This window comes from Tachypleus tridentatus, chromosome 8 (genome assembly GCF_004210375.1).
Source record: "Tachypleus tridentatus isolate NWPU-2018 chromosome 8, ASM421037v1, whole genome shotgun sequence".
NCBI classification, from domain to species: Eukaryota; Metazoa; Arthropoda; class Merostomata; order Xiphosura; family Limulidae; genus Tachypleus; species Tachypleus tridentatus.
Window position 1 is genome coordinate 44,659,062 of NC_134832.1, and position 18,772 is coordinate 44,677,833.

At 30.8% G+C, this 18,772-nt stretch overlaps 1 protein-coding gene across 5 annotated transcripts in view; it reads right to left on the reverse strand.

Moving 5' to 3' along the window:
- Cep97 (centrosomal protein 97kDa) overlaps positions 1-18,772 on the reverse strand; it is a 64,992-nt gene that overhangs the window by 18,640 nt on the left and 27,580 nt on the right. Inside the window, exons 11-14 of one of the 5 annotated variants that reach the window (XM_076448696.1) lie at positions 15,542-15,622; positions 10,884-10,967; positions 2,219-3,353; positions 554-629 (exon numbers count right to left, since the gene is read on the reverse strand). In XM_076448696.1, the coding sequence (XP_076304811.1) occupies positions 554-629; positions 2,219-3,353; positions 10,884-10,967; positions 15,542-15,622 (1,376 nt within the window). Of the gene's footprint in view, positions 1-553; positions 670-2,218; positions 3,354-10,883; positions 10,968-15,541; positions 15,623-18,772 lie in introns of all 5 variants that reach the window. The other 4 variants (XM_076448698.1, XM_076448699.1, XM_076448700.1 and 1 more) reach the window with 4 other exon arrangements.

Here is an 18,772-nt window from a genome sequence, read left to right on the forward strand (position 1 = left end):
ACCATATTTAAAGGAATAATCAGCAACTTTGAAGTTTTCTTGTAACCTTCACCTGATCTGTGTTTCTCTACTACTTTATCTTTGACCTGCTTGGAAAGCTCCTTGGTCTTCATGGTTGGTTTGTCGTATCACCATGTGAGTTGTGGCTTAAACAGATGCTTTTGCTTTGAAGTCGTTAAACGACTTTGATTATACACAGACAAAGACCATTATACTAATTTGGTGACCTTTAAAACTAATCTTTTACACCTGAACCGATTTAGCAAAGGAGTTTAATACTTATGCAATAGAGAATATTCTTATTTTTATAAAAATCTAACTTACTCACATAATATCAGCATTTCTTTAGCTTTCTCAGTTTGGAATAGATTCTACAGATTCTAAATATAAAATCCTATTTGAAAATTTCATGGTTGCAAGTTCAGATGGCAATAAAATGTGTAAACTTTGCAGGGGGTGAATATTTTTGCAAGGCACTGTATATACTTATGTATATAATGGGATGAACTAAGAGCATAAAGAATAATGCTGCATCATAGCCTTTTAACTTTACCTTACTCTTAAGTTTGACAATATCTTCATTTAATTGTAATCTCTGCTCTTTTTCTTTGTACAGTTCCTGCTGTTGGCTAGTTCAGAGAGAAACATGTACATTAGTTGTGATAATAACTAGAGGGAAAAAACAAGAACAATACATTTGTATTAAATTATTGTTAAAGATTACTCTTAAATAAATAAATAAATCACAATTTCTTTTACTGATGTTAAAGATGTTGCTTATATCCTTAAAAGTTGTTGTTCATCATTAAAATGTGTATTGGTTCACTGAAATTATAGAAATTTGGACTTTATTGTCTCCAATAAATTAAATATGATAAACTACAGTTAACTTGTGTTAACTTTTACACAAGCCTATAGGTTTTATTCAGCAAAACAGTTGAAAAAAAACATGGTAAATCATAAGGTCCTCATCAATTAATAATCTTCAAAGCTGTAAATTTCCAAAACTAATAGATTTAATCAATCAAGATTTTTGCAAGTTTGTCCCTTCTCTTTTAATAAATATTTCAGCACTTAAGAGATATTAATGGCACAAAATGCAGATATTTAGGATATCTTTGTATTTTATCTAAGGCATGAATACTTGCCTAAACTTTATGTTTTATACAACAGTAAGTTATAAAGGGAAGATAATACTTTTATATTTCTAAAAATATATGTTTCCCTGAATGAAAATTATAAAAATATTAAAATCACTAAAACTGCCTTATGGTTCCTATCTTTTTAAACTAATAAATCAGGTTTAGTCAAGACCTTAATTTCTTAGAATTGGAAAAAAATACTTCACGGGACAAGCCACTGGGAATATGTGCAACTAAAAATAACATTATTAGGAAATCAACAGAACATCATTACAATTACTCTCACAGGTACCTTATGAAAATGGTTCAAATTCTGACAGAATAATCAATATGATGAAGGTTTTACTTGGTTAGCTGCAAATTGTATGGTATGTTGTGTCATACTATTAGGTTTATTGTTTGCATTAGATATTGTGCAAAGTAGCAGAAGAGTTATCTGTACTAGCATCTCTAATTAAATCTGACAGGCTACAGGAGAATGAATGCAAACCATGCACCCTCAACTTCACGGTTTGGCATAATATTCAGTAAGCCACACTTGGCCTAGTACTTAATTTGAGATACTTGTAGTGATAAGAAATGAAAAACTGAAATTACAGTTGTAAAGAGTACACTATTAATGAATCCCAAGCATAGTAATACAAAATCTAAATATTCTGAAATCTTAAAATATATCAAAAAAATCTGATTAGTTTATAAAATATTTTATAAGCTTTACTGATGTCTTGAAATAAGTATATGAATGTCTGAACACGTTACACAAGAATAATTCATATTTGGTTGAAATTTCCCTAAAATTTTCATTTTATGCTGTTTATCTGTATATTTTCATAAAATGATAACAAATCAAGTAAAATCACTGCAAATCTACTTTCATGTATATATTCACTATACACCTTTATCTGTTTACCAAAACTCATCTTGTTTTGTTTAAATAGACAAACAAATTTGATTTTAAATTTTTTTAACCTTTCGTGTGACTGTGACATATAATAATCACAATACATACACAATGGTGCATATATGTATATTTGTAAACAGTAAAATTTTTAAAATAAGGAAGAAATGAAACAAACCTAACACAAAGCTCCATCAACTGATGCATCTGTTGCTGCAAAGATAAAATATGATCCTCCATTCTCCTTAAGCGAAGTTCATGCCGTAGCTCCACCCCCTGAGCACTGAAGTTCCTAGTATGGTAGCCTTTCCACAAAGCTTGTATCTTTGTTGCAGCATCATGAACATTTCTTTCTCTCTGATGAGAGGTGCTGTTTTCCATTTCAGAATTATTATCCAAGTGTATGCTATTGGATGTTAAGTGTCCAATATTTGATGATATTAATACTTGGTTATCATCTACATTATTTAAAGCAAAAGTAGCTGTTGTTAGTGGAGCTTGGCTGGTAAAAATAGTCTGAGTTTGTGTCATCAACTGAAGCTGTTGACTTCCATTTTGAAAAGGCTTTGGTTTTCTTTGACCAGATGAATGCCTTGGAGAGGCTACCTTGTTTGCATAAATCTGCCGAATAGATGAGTCTCTTGGTTTCATTCTAGTTCCAAATTTATCTTTAGAAGGAGAGTTTCGAGGAGAATTACTTGAAGGTCGATTTTTTGTGGAAGATCTTCGAGGAGAATGGAAGACTTGGGGTCTAGGAGTAACAGGAGAAGAACCATGCACTGAAGAGACAGTTTTACGTGTAATGTTTTTTGTACAGTGTTTTTGAGATGATAACATCATCTTAGGTGATACTGATCTTGTAACTTTTCTATTAGTTAACTTCTGAACTGAAGACACTCTGGCATGAACTGGATGGCAGATAGAAGTGCTATCACTGACATATTTTTGTAACTCAATTGGTGAAACTCGTTGAACAACCCTATCTTCATACTGTTGGTAAGGGGTCCTAGCTTTAATTGCAGGTGAAACAGGACTTTCAGCCTTCTCATCATATTGCTGATGCTGGGCTTTTGTTCTGGATGCTTGATCAGATAGAAGGGTCCTATTGTCTACTAGAAACCTTTCAATGGTTACTGGACTCTTTGTTGGTAGTACACTGAAGGTCCTATCCTGTTGATGGTTTAGTCTAGGAGATTGATCACTGTTGTTCAACAATGGATTCAAAGCTGGACTTTCAGAGCTAGCCACAATATCTGGTACAGGGATGGATGATGTATCATTCTGTGTTATATCTCCAATATATCGGGGTGAATCTGTGATAAAAAAATAAATAAAAAGGATGGAAACAATAATTACTACATGTACATAGATAGAAATGTATTCAAGATGCAATTACTGTATCAAAACTAAAAGAATTTAAAAGAGAGAAAAATCTTAAAAACTTTATCTATGTTTTGTCTCAGCTTACATCTCTAACTCATTCACATAAAATTTTAGGAGACTTGTTTTAAACTTCAGAGAATTTAAACACAATGGAATATTAAACAAGGTGAAAGTAAAACTTTAAAAATACAGCCCCATATTTACATTCTTGCAAGTAATTCATTTCATTAAAAATTTACAAACTGCTTGAATATAACTTTTAATTAACCTTTTTCAGAAAAGAGTACCAAAAACTAAATGTTACTTTTAATTATACCTCTCTGCTTCTTTAAAAATAAAGGAATTTTCTAAACATCTTAACACTCCTAAAAAAAGAAATTTATTTTGAAAAAATTTGACTTAATTTTTAGAATTAAGTGGATTTGAGTGTTTTTGTTTATATTTGTCATTAAGCACAAAGCTGTACAACAGAATACATGTTATTGTTCCCACTGCAGATATTAAGCCTGAAATTTTAGTGCAATAAATCTTCAAAGCTAATTGCTGAGCCACTGACTTTGAAAAATAATATTCATGACCAGTAATGAAAAACAAGGTTAAGGTTGAAGAAAAAAAAACAACAATAAAACATAACTTCTTTAGTTTGTAAAATGAGTCAGAAGTTAAGGTTCTAGAGACTTATGAATCAAATACAGCCTCCATGCAATAAAGAATCCATTACTCCTTACAGATGATATTACTTTAAACCTGTATGTAATTTCAGAATCCAGCCTTTACATATCATTCTAGAAATGTGATAAGTTTCTATTAAGGGTAAAATCTCACTGTGTTTATAATATACATCTAATGTAAACGTGTCTAATAATGATCCAATAACAATGTAGTGCAAAATTCATGGGCACTATATTGTTAAGATATTATGTTACAAAATACAGCTAATAACCTATAAAATAAATAACAATGTATTTCTGTAGAATGTGCAATACAGTACTTTATGTCAGACTAACTCATTTAACAGTGAATCTTATGCAAGCAAAAAAAACAAACCCTTCCAATAGGATGCCAGAAAAGTTTTTCTAGCTATTAATAATTGTAAAAAAGTGATGAAAAAATCCTTTTTTTTCTCTCTTCTAACAATTGTTAATAATTTTAATTCTAAATAAACTGTGCGGGGTTACTAGAGATTCACAAAGTATTTTTCAGTATTTGAACAATAGATTTAACAAGTTTAATTAGAGATTATCAGCATACATTTAAATGCAATGGCTACTCAAAATAACAGATGGGAGTTTTAAATTCATCATGTCAAGCTTTTACTCTATAAAAGTGATTTCTATTTATAATAAAAATGGACTAAAAATAAAAACTTAAAACTCTATGCATTTCCTTTAAATTTACAAAAATAAACTACTGGGATGTTCAGCACAATAGCTCGTTTTCTCTGCACATAGACATTTGAAACTTTCAAGTCATAAGGATCTATGTATTAGCCCTCACATACAACTCACTGAGATTATACCTAAGGAACAGGTAACATATAAAATCTTGAAGTTGTAACATAACTAAAGCACTTCAAATACTCTTTAATATTCTGAGTATATATTTCTTATCATTATTAGCCAATATTCTATTTTTTCTCTTAGCAATTAATTTCTTACTGCCATAATCCCCTTCTACATATACCAAATGTTTTCACAACAAATCTCAATCAATCTTACAAATTGTACCTCAGAATGGCCAGTATGGGTATTAACACCAAATAGCATTTCTTAACCTCAAAAATCACTAGAACTGATACACAATTCAAAACAGAAATCTACAGAAAAATCACCCATAATGGATTATACATGACCTGGGACTCAGCACATGAAACAAAACAAAAACTCAACATGTTAAAAAACTAAATAAACACAGCCACAAAACTATCCCCACCTGATAAAATTAATGATGAAATCAACAAAATAAAACAACACTTCATCAACATCAACAAATTCCCTCAAAAACCTGTGAAAGAAATTATACGCCACACCTAGACCAACAACAATAAATCCCAAGATATAACAAACTACAAAACCTTATACTGCTGCATACCATGTGTTCCTGACATCAGTGAAAAAATAACCAACATTTGGAAAAAAAAAACCCATAACAAAACACAACATTCCAGTAAACACCAAATTTATTCAAAAACCAGGTACAAAACTAAAGTCCATATTATGTAAAAACTACACTGACAAACACAACACCAACATAATTTATAAAATACAATGCAACAACTGCCACGACTTCTATATTGGAGAAACAAGCAAAAAACGGAAACTAGATTCAAAGAACAAAAAACATTCACACATTTTTGAACACTGCAAATCAAATAACCACAACATAACCAAAGACAACACCCAGATATTAAATTGGGAAACAAATATAAACAAATGCAAAAATCAAAGGCCTACTTATACAGCAACGAAAACCAAAATTAAACCAATGTAAAGGAATACCTTTATACCTATACTAATTAATAACCTAACATACACCTGCAATGCCCCTAGAATCCCGTACCCCTTTATACTCTTGTCCCTAAGACATGTCCATCAACAGTTGCATTCAAACTCTCTCTTTCTTAACCCAAAGATGACCTAGGAAGGTCAAAACATTGTTCTCTCCTTATCAATAAAAGTGTTAATACCCATACCAGCCATTCTGAGATACATTTTTATTTCAAGTGGGTTTCTCATCATCAAGAATCTTAAAAATTTAATTTTCAACAAAAATCTATCATATGTTTTCATCTCTGCAAAATACTTGGATTTTCAGGATACCTTAGATGAAAAATACCTCTCATGTTTCATTTCTTATTGTGATTGTAAATTACATTATGTAACACAAATTTTGTTCCTGAATAGTATGGGGTCATTCCATGTTAAATCATCCAGATTTTCAGAATGCCTTGAAAAAATTCACATGTGCTCATCCACCCATATAATGAAAAGTTGCCAAAGATTAGATCAATATCTCTAATACTTTCTGATTTACAGCCCTGTAAAATTTAATTAGTTTTTTTTTATTTTTGGCGAATTCATTTTCGGGCAAATTTGGCTGCTTAAAGCTGCAAGAGTAATGGTGGCAGAAGGCTGAAATTTGCTACACTGACTGAATTAAACTCAAAGAATTCAAAAATGATCTCAAACCAAGTTTATCTTTCTCAGGATCTTCATAGTGAGGCTGTAAAATCACCTGAAAACCCAAAATCGTAAAAAAACATTGGTTTATTTAATAAGCCATAGCTCTAAGACTTAATATGATACAGAGCTGAATTTTGTTTTCAAATTTCCTATAACATATCAGTTGATAAATCAGCAATTGTTGTAATTAAAAGTCTGTTAGATCTCCTGTAAATAAATTTAGTTGCATGCAACTTTTTATGACTTAGCTAAAACTTGCCCTACTTCAGGCCACAGTTTGACCATGTCACCAGTTATTCAGCCTTTTCAGATTTTTACCATATATTTAAACATCTCTGAATATGATCTACAAAAAAAAATCAGGATGGTGTTCAACCTACTTTTTTAAGTTATAATTTTGTAAAGTATTTTCTGACCACAGATTTTTTATTTAAAAAAATTCAGTTCAGTGTGTTACTGTGTGCAAATATATCCATACAGTTTTGAAAAATACCTGTCAGAATTTTATGAATCCCACTAAAATATTCTAATCAGTCTTTACCATATATTCTTACATCTCTGAACATGATCTTCAAAAAAATCGAGGTTTTGAAAAATAATAAATTATCAAATTTTAAGTGTCTCTGATATGTACCATTGGACAAAGGACCACATTCAGGGCATTCAGTTCTTTCTTGTCAATCAGGAATCAGTCCTGCAGAATTGTGTAAACTTTGATCTACTTGAGCGCTACGAAAAATGCAAAATTGCGGCAGGTCACATCACAGCTTTATTCCCCACTCTACCAACAAATTGTATGTGAGAAGGCTATCAGATTATGATGTGTACACAGTTGTAACTGTTGGTAGTAGCAGTGAAAGTGATGCTGCAGCAGCTCAAATAGGGTCTAATGATAGCAATGACAATTATCAGCCAGGGAAATATGTGGCATGCATATACGATCATGAATGGTATGTGGGAAACATAAAAGATAGATCAGATGAACATTCCAACGAGTTGTCATTAATTATGACAAAATCAAGAAACGAACTGTTCTCATGGCCTGCAAGATCACGTAAAGATGAAAGCTGGCTTCGGTTGGTTGGTTGATTTAGTGTTTTATGGCACAAAGAAGCTAGGCTATCTGTGCCAGATGTCCGGTAAAAAGGTAAAAATAAATTAAATGTAGTAAAATACATAAAAGGAAATGAAGGTAAAAAAAAACCACTGAAAAACAGAAAAAGCATAAAATCAATGTTGACACCTAGTTTACAATGTTAAGAGAGAAAGCAGAGTAAGAGAAGTTGTAAAGGACTTTCTCTAGTATAATGGTAATGATCATAACCTGCCAGGAAGACTAACAGGTAAGTACAAGAACCACCATCAGTCACCTGAAGTTGGCCTTTCCAGTCCTGGCTCTGCATTATGTTGTCATAACAGCCATTATCAAAAGGTAAAATAATAAAAGTGTTAAAAGACATATATCAAAATTGTAATAAAAATTAGCCAAATGTCCTGTAAAAAGATAAGAGTAAAGTAAATGAAGTAAAATTCATAAAAGGAAACGAAGGTAAAAACAGCAATTAAAAACAGAAAATGGCATAAAACCAATGTTGACATCCAGTCTACAAAGTTGTAAAGGACTTCTTGTAGCATAATGGTAATGACCATAGCCCACCAGGAAGACTAACAGAAAGCTAGATTCCTTTCCAACATATTCTTTGTCTGATAAGTGCACCTACCGTGCAAGGCAGTAGTGCTTGTCACTATGTTCTCAACATAATCAAACTCAAATTTCAGAAATTTATTCAAGTTGTCTGAATGTTTATTTGATGTTGTTAAGGCTAATTTATTACCAAAGCAGTTTTTGAAACATTTCATTGTCATGATTATTGCAGTTTGGTGTGACTATCATCTTACTCAGTTATCCCTTGTTGTAGCATTGTGCTTTTTGTGTCTGATTTACCTTTGTATTTATTATATTATGAATCCTAAATTCAGCCATATCTGCATAACTGTAATGCATACACAATATATTTGCATTGCATGAAAATAAGTTATTTAAATTGACAGTTTGTAGACATAAAAAACTGTCTACAAACAGTCTTTGTAGACAGTTTTTATGTCTACATAAATTTGAGTATTAATTACCTTAATACTCTAATTTATTAAAAATGCATTTTATTGTCACTAGCTGAAAGTATCTCTTAATCCTCTCTCTCCACAACCATCTCTTTCTGTCACAGGGTTTTAGTGAGTTACATTAAAAATGAAATTAAACAAATTTTATGTTATACCAATAAATACAGAATAAAAACATAGTTAATATTTCATATAAATAATCCACAGTATATTCATTTTAAATTCTTACTTCTTATAACGCAATGCCTAAAAACATCAAGAATTTTCCATGGCATGAAAATTGTAACATTTGTTCGCTAGGTATCCCCTCTTCTCTAGTTTTTTTTACTACCCTTCCAAGAAGTACAAACTGTAACGTAAATTACTTTATGCTTTGTATGAGTGATAATTATATTATATAATGTTCATACCCTTCAATCGTATTTGGCTACAAAGCCACAAATAGACAACCCTCTCTTTCATAATTGCTCTTGCTCTTTCTGCCATTAAATAGTATATTACTTATAACCAACAGAAAGCTCTTATCTATAAAATGATGTATCATATTATGTTGGTTTCTGTAAAAAAATCTGTCAAATGTACTTTCAGTTCAAGCTTGATTCCCATGAGAAACACACTGACAACCTTAAATGAAGTTTTATTGGCTCTTGTTGCATAATTAAAAAGCCAGTAAAAGTTCAATACTTATGGGACATTAGCTGCATGTTGCATGGTATTATTCTGTGTTCTTTGATGCATAATTTAATTACATTAAAAAATTATTTAGTGCAATATTATCATTAGTATACAAATGTAGGTTTACGAGTCACTGACAGATGACAGACAAAAAACAAAGAAACAACCAAGTATTTTATTTATTAATATAAAAGTAACTAAAATGTAAAAATAGGAAACTTTTCATGTTATTTAAGGTTAGTTTGTGGGCTTCTTTTGGTTTCTGTGGGAAGGTACGCGAGAAATATTTGCACTAGCCTTTCCTAATTTAGCAGTGTAAGACTAGATGGATGGTAGCTAGTCATCACCACCCACTGTCAACTCTTGGGCTACTCTTTTATCAATGAAGAGTGGGATTGAGTGTCAAATTATAAAGCCCAATAGCTGAAAAGGCAAGTGTGTTAATTCGAACTCATGACCTTGAGATTACTACCCAACCTCCTGGCCATGTAAGGTCAAATTATGAGAAAAAATTTGCAAGTGACTCATGCAAGATGTAATTCAATAGTATAACATGAGCTGCACATTTACCAAGTGATTTCTAATTAACTACTTTTCACACCACTAGAAGTTAAAATCACTTGGCAAATGTGCAGCCGATGTTATAATTTTGAATTACATAAAAAACAACTACATTAACCTTTTCTTTTGCAGTTATGAGGTCATTCAAATTTAACAAACCGTATAAAGTTATGGTAAAAAAAATATCAGATAAAATATAAAGTTTTACTGGAAAAAATTATCCAAGAAGTTTTAGAAATTACACGAATAAAATTTAAGGTTTTCGAGATGAAAAAAAATATTTTTAACCTGAAAGTGGAAACCACTTAGTACTTGAACTAGTATCCAGAAATACTATATATTATATATTCACAGACAAGTCTTTAGTAAAAATATTTTGTTAAAAACATCTGGTATTTTCAGTACAAAAGACTTACAGTGTTTACTAAAAGTCTCCCAAATTTTGTAAACAAACACAAGTTTTAGTATGGAAACTATAACTAGAATAAAATAATTATGAGGTCAGTCAAACTGACCAACCTCCTAGGAAGGAAACAAAATACTGTATAATGAATTATGTTAAATAATTATCTTCTTTTTTCTTTCTTTTGTTATCGAATCCATACTGTTTTCTTCAGATGCTAATTGTATATCCTGCTTTTTGGAAGGTAATATATTAACTGATTAATTTCACTGATCAAGTATTGCATCTTTAAATTCAAAGCTGAAAAAAAAGTATAAATGTGTCCTATTTCAGGGTCTTGGGCAAAAATATTTAAACAAAATAGCCCCTGCACACTACTGAACAATTTCCAGTTACCATATTGAATGTTAGAGTGATAAAGCAAACCATTTCTGGGTTAGTGATGCTAATACACACATAAGGAACCACATTTAAAGTAAAATCCTGAAAATAACAATAAATTAGTCAATAATACAGACCTTCAATATGCTCAATAGCACTATCTGAGCACTGCTGCAAAGAACTTGGAGTCTCAGAACGGTATTTTATTATCTTCTCATTTCCTAAAAATGCAGGAAATTAAATGATTTTCATATTTCTATTAAAACATGAAAATAAGTTATTTAAATTGACAGTTTGTAGACATAAAAAAGATTGCAATGCCTTCAAGCATCATAATCATATAAAAAAACAAACACAGCTAGTTTATTTTTGGTGCTGAATGATAAACTGTTATTAAATGTTTGGAAATGATCAATCATTCACTGAAAATCCTAATGTTCAGGATAAAAATGACTATCACTTAAAACCCTAACAATCACAGATAGTTACGTTGTGACTGGGTTATCATATATGTACATTTCTATACTTTTGAATTACTTAAAATAATGAATAATGCATGTTTTTTGTGTTACAAATGCTCATTTAGGCAAACCTATGAAACTCAGTTAATTCTCCTAATTACTTTATCAAACAAACCAAATATATCAACTTCATCTCAATAACTGATATTGATATTGAAGTGAATATTGACAGATTTATGAGCCACTCATCATCATGTAAAAAGCTGCACCTTTAACTACCTTATACAAGTTACAAGAGTAAATTATGGAAAACAGTTGAGTGAAGATCAAAACCTTAGATACAACTGTTTTCATGAATAAATCTATACTAACCTTACTACATGAAACACCTAAATAAAGTTAACCTCAGATATAGTTAATTGCCATTAACTGTGCTACTGAAAACAGTTAACTAGAGATAATATATTTGCTATAGCTACATACTTAACTCTCTACTACACTTACTGTGAAAAACAGTTGAGTAAAGATAACAGTAGATATAATTATTTGCCATGGATAAATCTCTGCTAAACTCAGGAAATATTTTATCTTAGTCAAGAGAAATTTTTATTGCAACATAGTCACTCTCTACTGGCTAATGCCATAAAGTAAAATTTGCTAATAATATCCTCACTTATGTTCATGAAAAACATATAACATGAATAATTCTTACAAAGTCAAAAACATAATATTAGAATAACTAACAACACAGTTACATATAAATAAGGTCAAATCACTAAGGGTCTGATACAATAAGTGAGCATTTTTGGCATCAAGAAATTAATACAATTTTAATTATAAAATCACCAACAACCAAATTATATCTGATATTCAGCATTTAGCAAACATATGAAAAATCTGCATATTTTAAGTATAATATTAAATTCAAATTACTTAACATTTCTAAAAGTCAAACTAATTAGGAATTTGTATTTTTACCTTGCAAATAATTTCTATTTCAAACTACAAGAATTTTTAGGACAATTAATCTTTGAAATACATATACATGAACAATCAGTTTTATTTATACAATACAGTTAAGAACTAATTACCAAATAATGTGTTTTATTTACTGTTTTATACAATAATTCTTTGTAATGCACTCACTAATATAAGGTTATGGCTTTCTTAACTAAGACTAACTTTTAAACCTCTTTAAATAGAATGGATTCTTTTCAAATAGTTTTTAAAAATAAAAATACAAGAGATAAATGCAGAATGAAAAGTAAAAAAACAAAAGACATTCAGAAAAAGCAAAAACTTTAAACCTTGTTTCCCAAGTCATTTAATGGTACAATGGGTATCATTGATATCCCTTGATTTGTCCATTCTTAACATTGATATTCATTAACACATTTCTTTTGATGAAGAATTTTTGCATAATACAGTATTCAATATATCTGGCTATATTGTAAAAACACTGCATAAACTGTTACAAGCTTATCAGTAAACTACAACCAGACATTTAAAAAATAGCATCACAATAGGTTACAAAATCATACTTTTCAAACAACATTCTTGGATGAGATTAATTAATATCTAAGAAATACAATTATTTTTCAGTAAATACCAAATCTATTTATATTAAATGCATGAAGTCGAAATATTTTGGTCTCACATACTATATTCAACATACCTAACTAAGTTTAAATGATGTTTTGTCACAGAAGAAAACCTCAGTAGGTTTAAAACAAATATAATTTAATATGAAAACATTTTCATGAACAACGACAATGTATAACAAAACTATTAAAAATTCCCAGATATTTAATTTGTTCCTAGAGCTTCTAAACTTCCTTTTAAAATCCATTACCACCCCTGCATGAAGTTCATCTCTTCACTTTCTGAGAAAACCATAAAGTTTTAATTTTCCTACACTGAAAATGTATTTCTGATAGGTACTTCCTTCACTCATAATATTAGCTATTTTTGTTCACTGATGCCCTTCATAACCAAACTTTTTTTTATTATGCATGTCACAAGCCTTCTGCACCCCTTTATTGGAATCAAGTGATTCCAATGTGTCTTTCATGCAAATAATCACGCAACACCTATCCTTCAACAGGAGCATAGTACACTCATGTGATACTGTGACTTCCTCTACTGAACTACCATTTTGAAGTTTAGCAGATGATGGAAGAACTGGAAGTGTGGAGAAGAAGTGTAGGAAGTACCTATCGTAAATACACTTATAGTACAGGAAAATTATAACTTCAGATACAGTACTTCCCCTCTACTCACAAAATATGCAAGAATCCCACACTGATTGGGAAGAGGAACAGGTGCAAGGGAAGAACAGAATACCTCCCCAAAAGCATTTGAAGGATACCACTGTAGATGTTTGTTTTGTTTGTTTTTTGAATTTCGTGCAAAGCTACTCGAGGGCTATCTGAGCTAGCTGTCCCTAATTTAGCAATGTAAGACTACAGGAAAGGTACCTGGTCATCACCACCCACTGCCAACTCTTGGGCTACTCTTTTACCAACAAATAGTGGGATTGACCATCACATTATATGCCCTCATGGCTGAAAGGGTGAGCAGGTTTGTTGCAACAGGGATTCAAACCTGCGACCCTCGGATTACGAGTCGAATGCTTTAACATACCTGGCCATGCCAGATCCCACTATAGATGACAGAGACAGATCTGAATATGTGGAGAGAGGAAATGCACCACTTCTGATCTAGGTATACTCTTCACCCAGTTGAGGAATGGGTAAAAAACAGGGCATAAAATGAGTGTAGCACATCCTTGTGGGAGAGAGTGCAGTAGGAAAGTGACCCTAACTGGACAAAGATGTAGTAATTCTATCCCACAATAATAAATTGGGTAAATAAGGATGAGTTCCATGATGTAGAGTGGATAGGGCACAGCGGATCATGCTCAGCAAGTCAACTACATCTAGAACCTCCTTGCGAGATACCAACATCCTCACAAAGGTAGAATGAGGGTCATACTGTCTTCACCTCAAACCCAAGAACCAGAGAATTCAGAAATACTTTGATTTTATGGTATTACACAGAATTATTTGGAAATGTGGCATTCAGTATCAAAAGAGAGTTCACTGCATACAATCAACTCTCACAAATTGTTGAGAGTGAATTCGAATATCAAGGACAAGGTAAAAAACCAAAATATGTTTTGGAAATATGTTCATGCATTAAGAACGAAAGTGGGTAATAAGATATAGGAACAAGGGATAGAACACCACACACTTGAGAAATAAAGACTAAAAAAAACAACATAAAAAACAAGAAATGCTGAAAAGAATTCTCTGGGAGGGTGTAGGAAGGCAGGGCAAATTCAGGAGGTGGAAACAAGTGAGCAAAGTCCTTGTCAGTCTGCCCATGTTCCACAGGTTCAGGAAGAAGTAGGGCAATGTCTGGAGACAACACCCACAGCTTGTGTTAAAGCTTCTGTTGAACATAAGACACCCAAAGTGGCAATCTGAACTATGGAATTCATGGTGTATTAGTCAATAAAAGTGTTTGAAGTAATTTATAAATGCAACCAGAATATATGTAAGTAAATCAAAATGCTTAAAAAAAATGAGTATATTAAGAGAAAGAATTCAATCTCAAAACTAATTGAGATGAAAAAAGATGTCCGAGTGCAAGTACTATCAAACAAGAAGCACGAGAGATGTTTTAGAATTACTTGATTCCAATAAGGGGGTGTGGAAGGCTTGTGGCATGTGTAATAAAAATGTTTGCACATAGAGGACAGCAACAAACAAGAATAGCTAATCTTGTGAGAGAAGTACCATATCGGAATTACTTCTCATGCCAATTTATTGACTTTACATTGACATACTTATTTCATAATTTGCTTCATCCAATGGAATTCAAACTTTGCCTATGGCTATTTTCAAAGACAATCTTAATGCTATGAGATCATAAGAGGGTGAGAACAAGAAGCTATACTAATAAAATCTGTGAAAAAGATGGAAAAATCATGCAAAAGACAAATAGCAGTAATTATATTCTGAAGATTTGACAGCTTCTTAGCTTTTGTGCGTGTATGTTTTACAAACAAGAGCCCTCAAAATGGGCAGAAACGTTATTCTATTCTTTATTAATAAAAGTGTTAATACCCATACTAGCCGTTCTGAGATACATTTTTATTTCAAGTGGGTTTTTCGTCATTAAGAGTAAATATTAAAATGTTTATTTAAATTTTGAAATTTCATATTCAGTTGTGCACCTTATACATGAAAGAGGTAGTCATTGGTCATGAAAGGGTTAATTCTAATGTAATAAACAAAAATATTAATGTAAAAGCTAAAATGATTTCTTACTTGATATCCATATTTGCTCACTTGTGGGAGAAGGTGTTTGGGATAAATTCTTGTTCTTTTCTTTGTATGTAACAGCATTCTCTACAGATAAAATTAAACCAGTTAATATATTAAAAGGAATAAAATTCACAACATTCTAATGTATTAAAATAATAAAACATAATCACAGAAAAAAACAGATTAAAGGTTACTTAGACCATGGGTCCCCTACATGCACTGACATTCTACAGTATATTTCGTTATTATAAATGTTCTGGTAAGTTATAGGACCCCTCTAAGCTTTGGCCTCCGTTATCTCCCATCCCCCCTGAAAACAAAATGTTAAGCTTCAGGTTTTTCTCAGACAAAATGGTAACTTAGTGTTTCAATTAAACTCAAACTTTTAAATAGTAGCAAAAGTGTTTCAAAAAATTAGAATGGCTTACATGTTCAATCAAAAACAAAATTCCTTATTCTTTCAAGATCTTTTAAGTATATAATTTTTCTTGTTTCCACATTCCCAATTTAACAGTTACTTAAAAACTTCATCTTACAATATTATTTATCAGAAGCACAAGTAGTTGCTGTAACATACTATCTTTCTAGTTGATTCACTAGAAGCACAATTATTCATTGAAATCTACTAAATATGTTTTATAATTATCATATGGGAATATTAAAGCACATTGAAAAAATTACAAAATATTATTAAGAGTAACAGAACCAATGAGTTTGTAAAATGCTCCTTCTGATTTCAATGAATAATATAAACACAGTGATTGCAAAGCAATTAAAATAGGAATTTTAAATTTACAAGTTTACCACCATATGCATTAGAGCAAGTGACACTGTTTTGTTGAACTTGCCATTAAATAAAAATAAATTTCTCTACTCTATATTTCTATAAAAGATTTCTAACATGCATTCAAGTAAATTAAGTCATTTTGCACATGAATATAATTAAAGTGGAAACTGTACAAACAACTTATCAACACATACAAAGTACAAAGATATTTTAGTAGCACTATATAAATGTATGTACAGTCAGTTTGATTCTGCAATATTTCATGCTTATAAAAGATAAACTAAAAAAGAGTATATCTAAAAAAGTACAAAAGTTGTAACAATCATAATACACAGCTCACTCACTGACAAATAAAGATTGAAATATTTTATACTTACAATTACAATCAAGAACATCTGAAGTAGTTAATCTACCATATATATACTGGGTCTGGTGTCTCACAACTTTACTCAAATCCAGGGCCTTTTTACCATCCACATGAAAAGTAAACTTCCCTTAAAGAGCTGATTTTTTAACCTACACCACATTTTGTTCACCTTCTATTATTAGGAAAACACAAACCACAGTTGTTGTACCTAAACTGTATTCATCATTCTTACCAACTATAAGCCTTATTCTTTCAGAATTTTTCATAATCATGCTAGTAAATACAAATATGGGTTTAAAGTTGAAAAGCCTGAATACAAGCCAAAGAACAAGCAGGAGAAAATTTTAAGCAATATGCAAGTATTCAAAATCAGTTTTAAACATGTTTTATAGTTAAAATACTGACCCAAAAATTTTAAAATTTCAATGATTCTGAATATTTACCAATACTTGCACAAACCCTTTTTCCCCTCCTATTTCTACAAGCCTTATTCTCTCAGCATTATTCAGTAAGCATTCAAAACAAGAGCAGAAAAACTGATTATTACTACAACTACCTTAGACAGATTTAAAAACAGATGCAAGAAGAGAACTTCATACAGTATTCAAACTTGAGATACTACTTAAATATCAGAAGCACTAAGTAATGAAAGACATTATAATAAAGTCAAACACACTATTCCATACTACAAATATTGGAAATGAAAAATAATAAGTACCAATAATAATATATAATAGGATGCTTAGTACAATCATGAACATGATTTTGACCTGTTTAAAAGTGATTTTGAAGGTGATGTAAGGAACATATTCTGCATAAATCCAAACTTGTACATAATATTTTTTTACTCACTTCCAATAAAAGATTGACAAGGTAATCTAACCAATAAGATTAGGTTTTTTCTAGACTGGTTACTTGGAACATACCCAGTACAAAAGTTAGGAGTTTTTCTTTTCAAGATACTCTATCATACTGGTTCTGTTCTATACTACTGATTTATCAAGCATCTGAAATGAATGTCATCTCTGCTGTGCTGTCTGTTAAAGAAATGTATTATTTTACCAAGCACTAGTGTACTTACTAATTATAATACTAAATAACATACTGCTCATTTATGTCTAACTGTATTCAAGAACTACCAATCATCACACATGTATAAAAGCCATTATTTATCTCTAACCATCTTCAGAAACTGTCAATAAACACAGGGATATAAAAGTCATCATTCATGTCTAATCATATTCAGGAATTGCTAATAAATAGAGGGATATAAACAGCCAGAACCAAACTAATAAACTATACACTAAAGCAAAGTAAGAACTAAGTATATTTTAACCCTTCTAATACTGGTAGGTGGATTCCACCCAACCCATATTCCCATAAGTAACCATAAAGCAGTTATACAGTAACATTTTAAGACGTACACATATCTTCATGAGATTTTACAGATTATCAGTAAACATTATAAGGCATTCCTGCATAAAGTATCAGATTTTATAATTCAGTTTTAATATTTTTTTAATTAAGTATTTACTCATGCATTTTTTATTTTCAAATACTGACCATTCAACGTGTGAAGTAATTTTTATTTTAAGGTGAAAAATACTTTTATACATCAGATAATTATCAAATTGTACAAGCAAACACTTTATATTTTATTTGTTATTTTCACTGTTGTATCTATGTATGGGTTTGGTTAATTCCAGATACAAATTAAGATTTTTCACTTTCTAGAATTACTACAAAGTATAACACAAAACCACATATCTTTAGTGTAAGTGGCTTGAATCTCATAACATTTTACATATTTTATTTTTATTTTATTTAACTTTAAACATTACCTGATTAACATTACAGAAGTTGAATGATGCAGTGCTTAAGCACTTATGTTACCATATCCAATAATATAAAACTGGATTTTACAAAGTAACCGGTCTGGGTTTTATATTCTAGTGAACCAGTATTTTGAATAATACAGTTAAATATTGGTTATAACACATTATATATCCATAAACATTATTACTATTTACAAACAAGTTCTTAAATTTTCAGTTACTTTCATTAAAACACAGAACAGTAA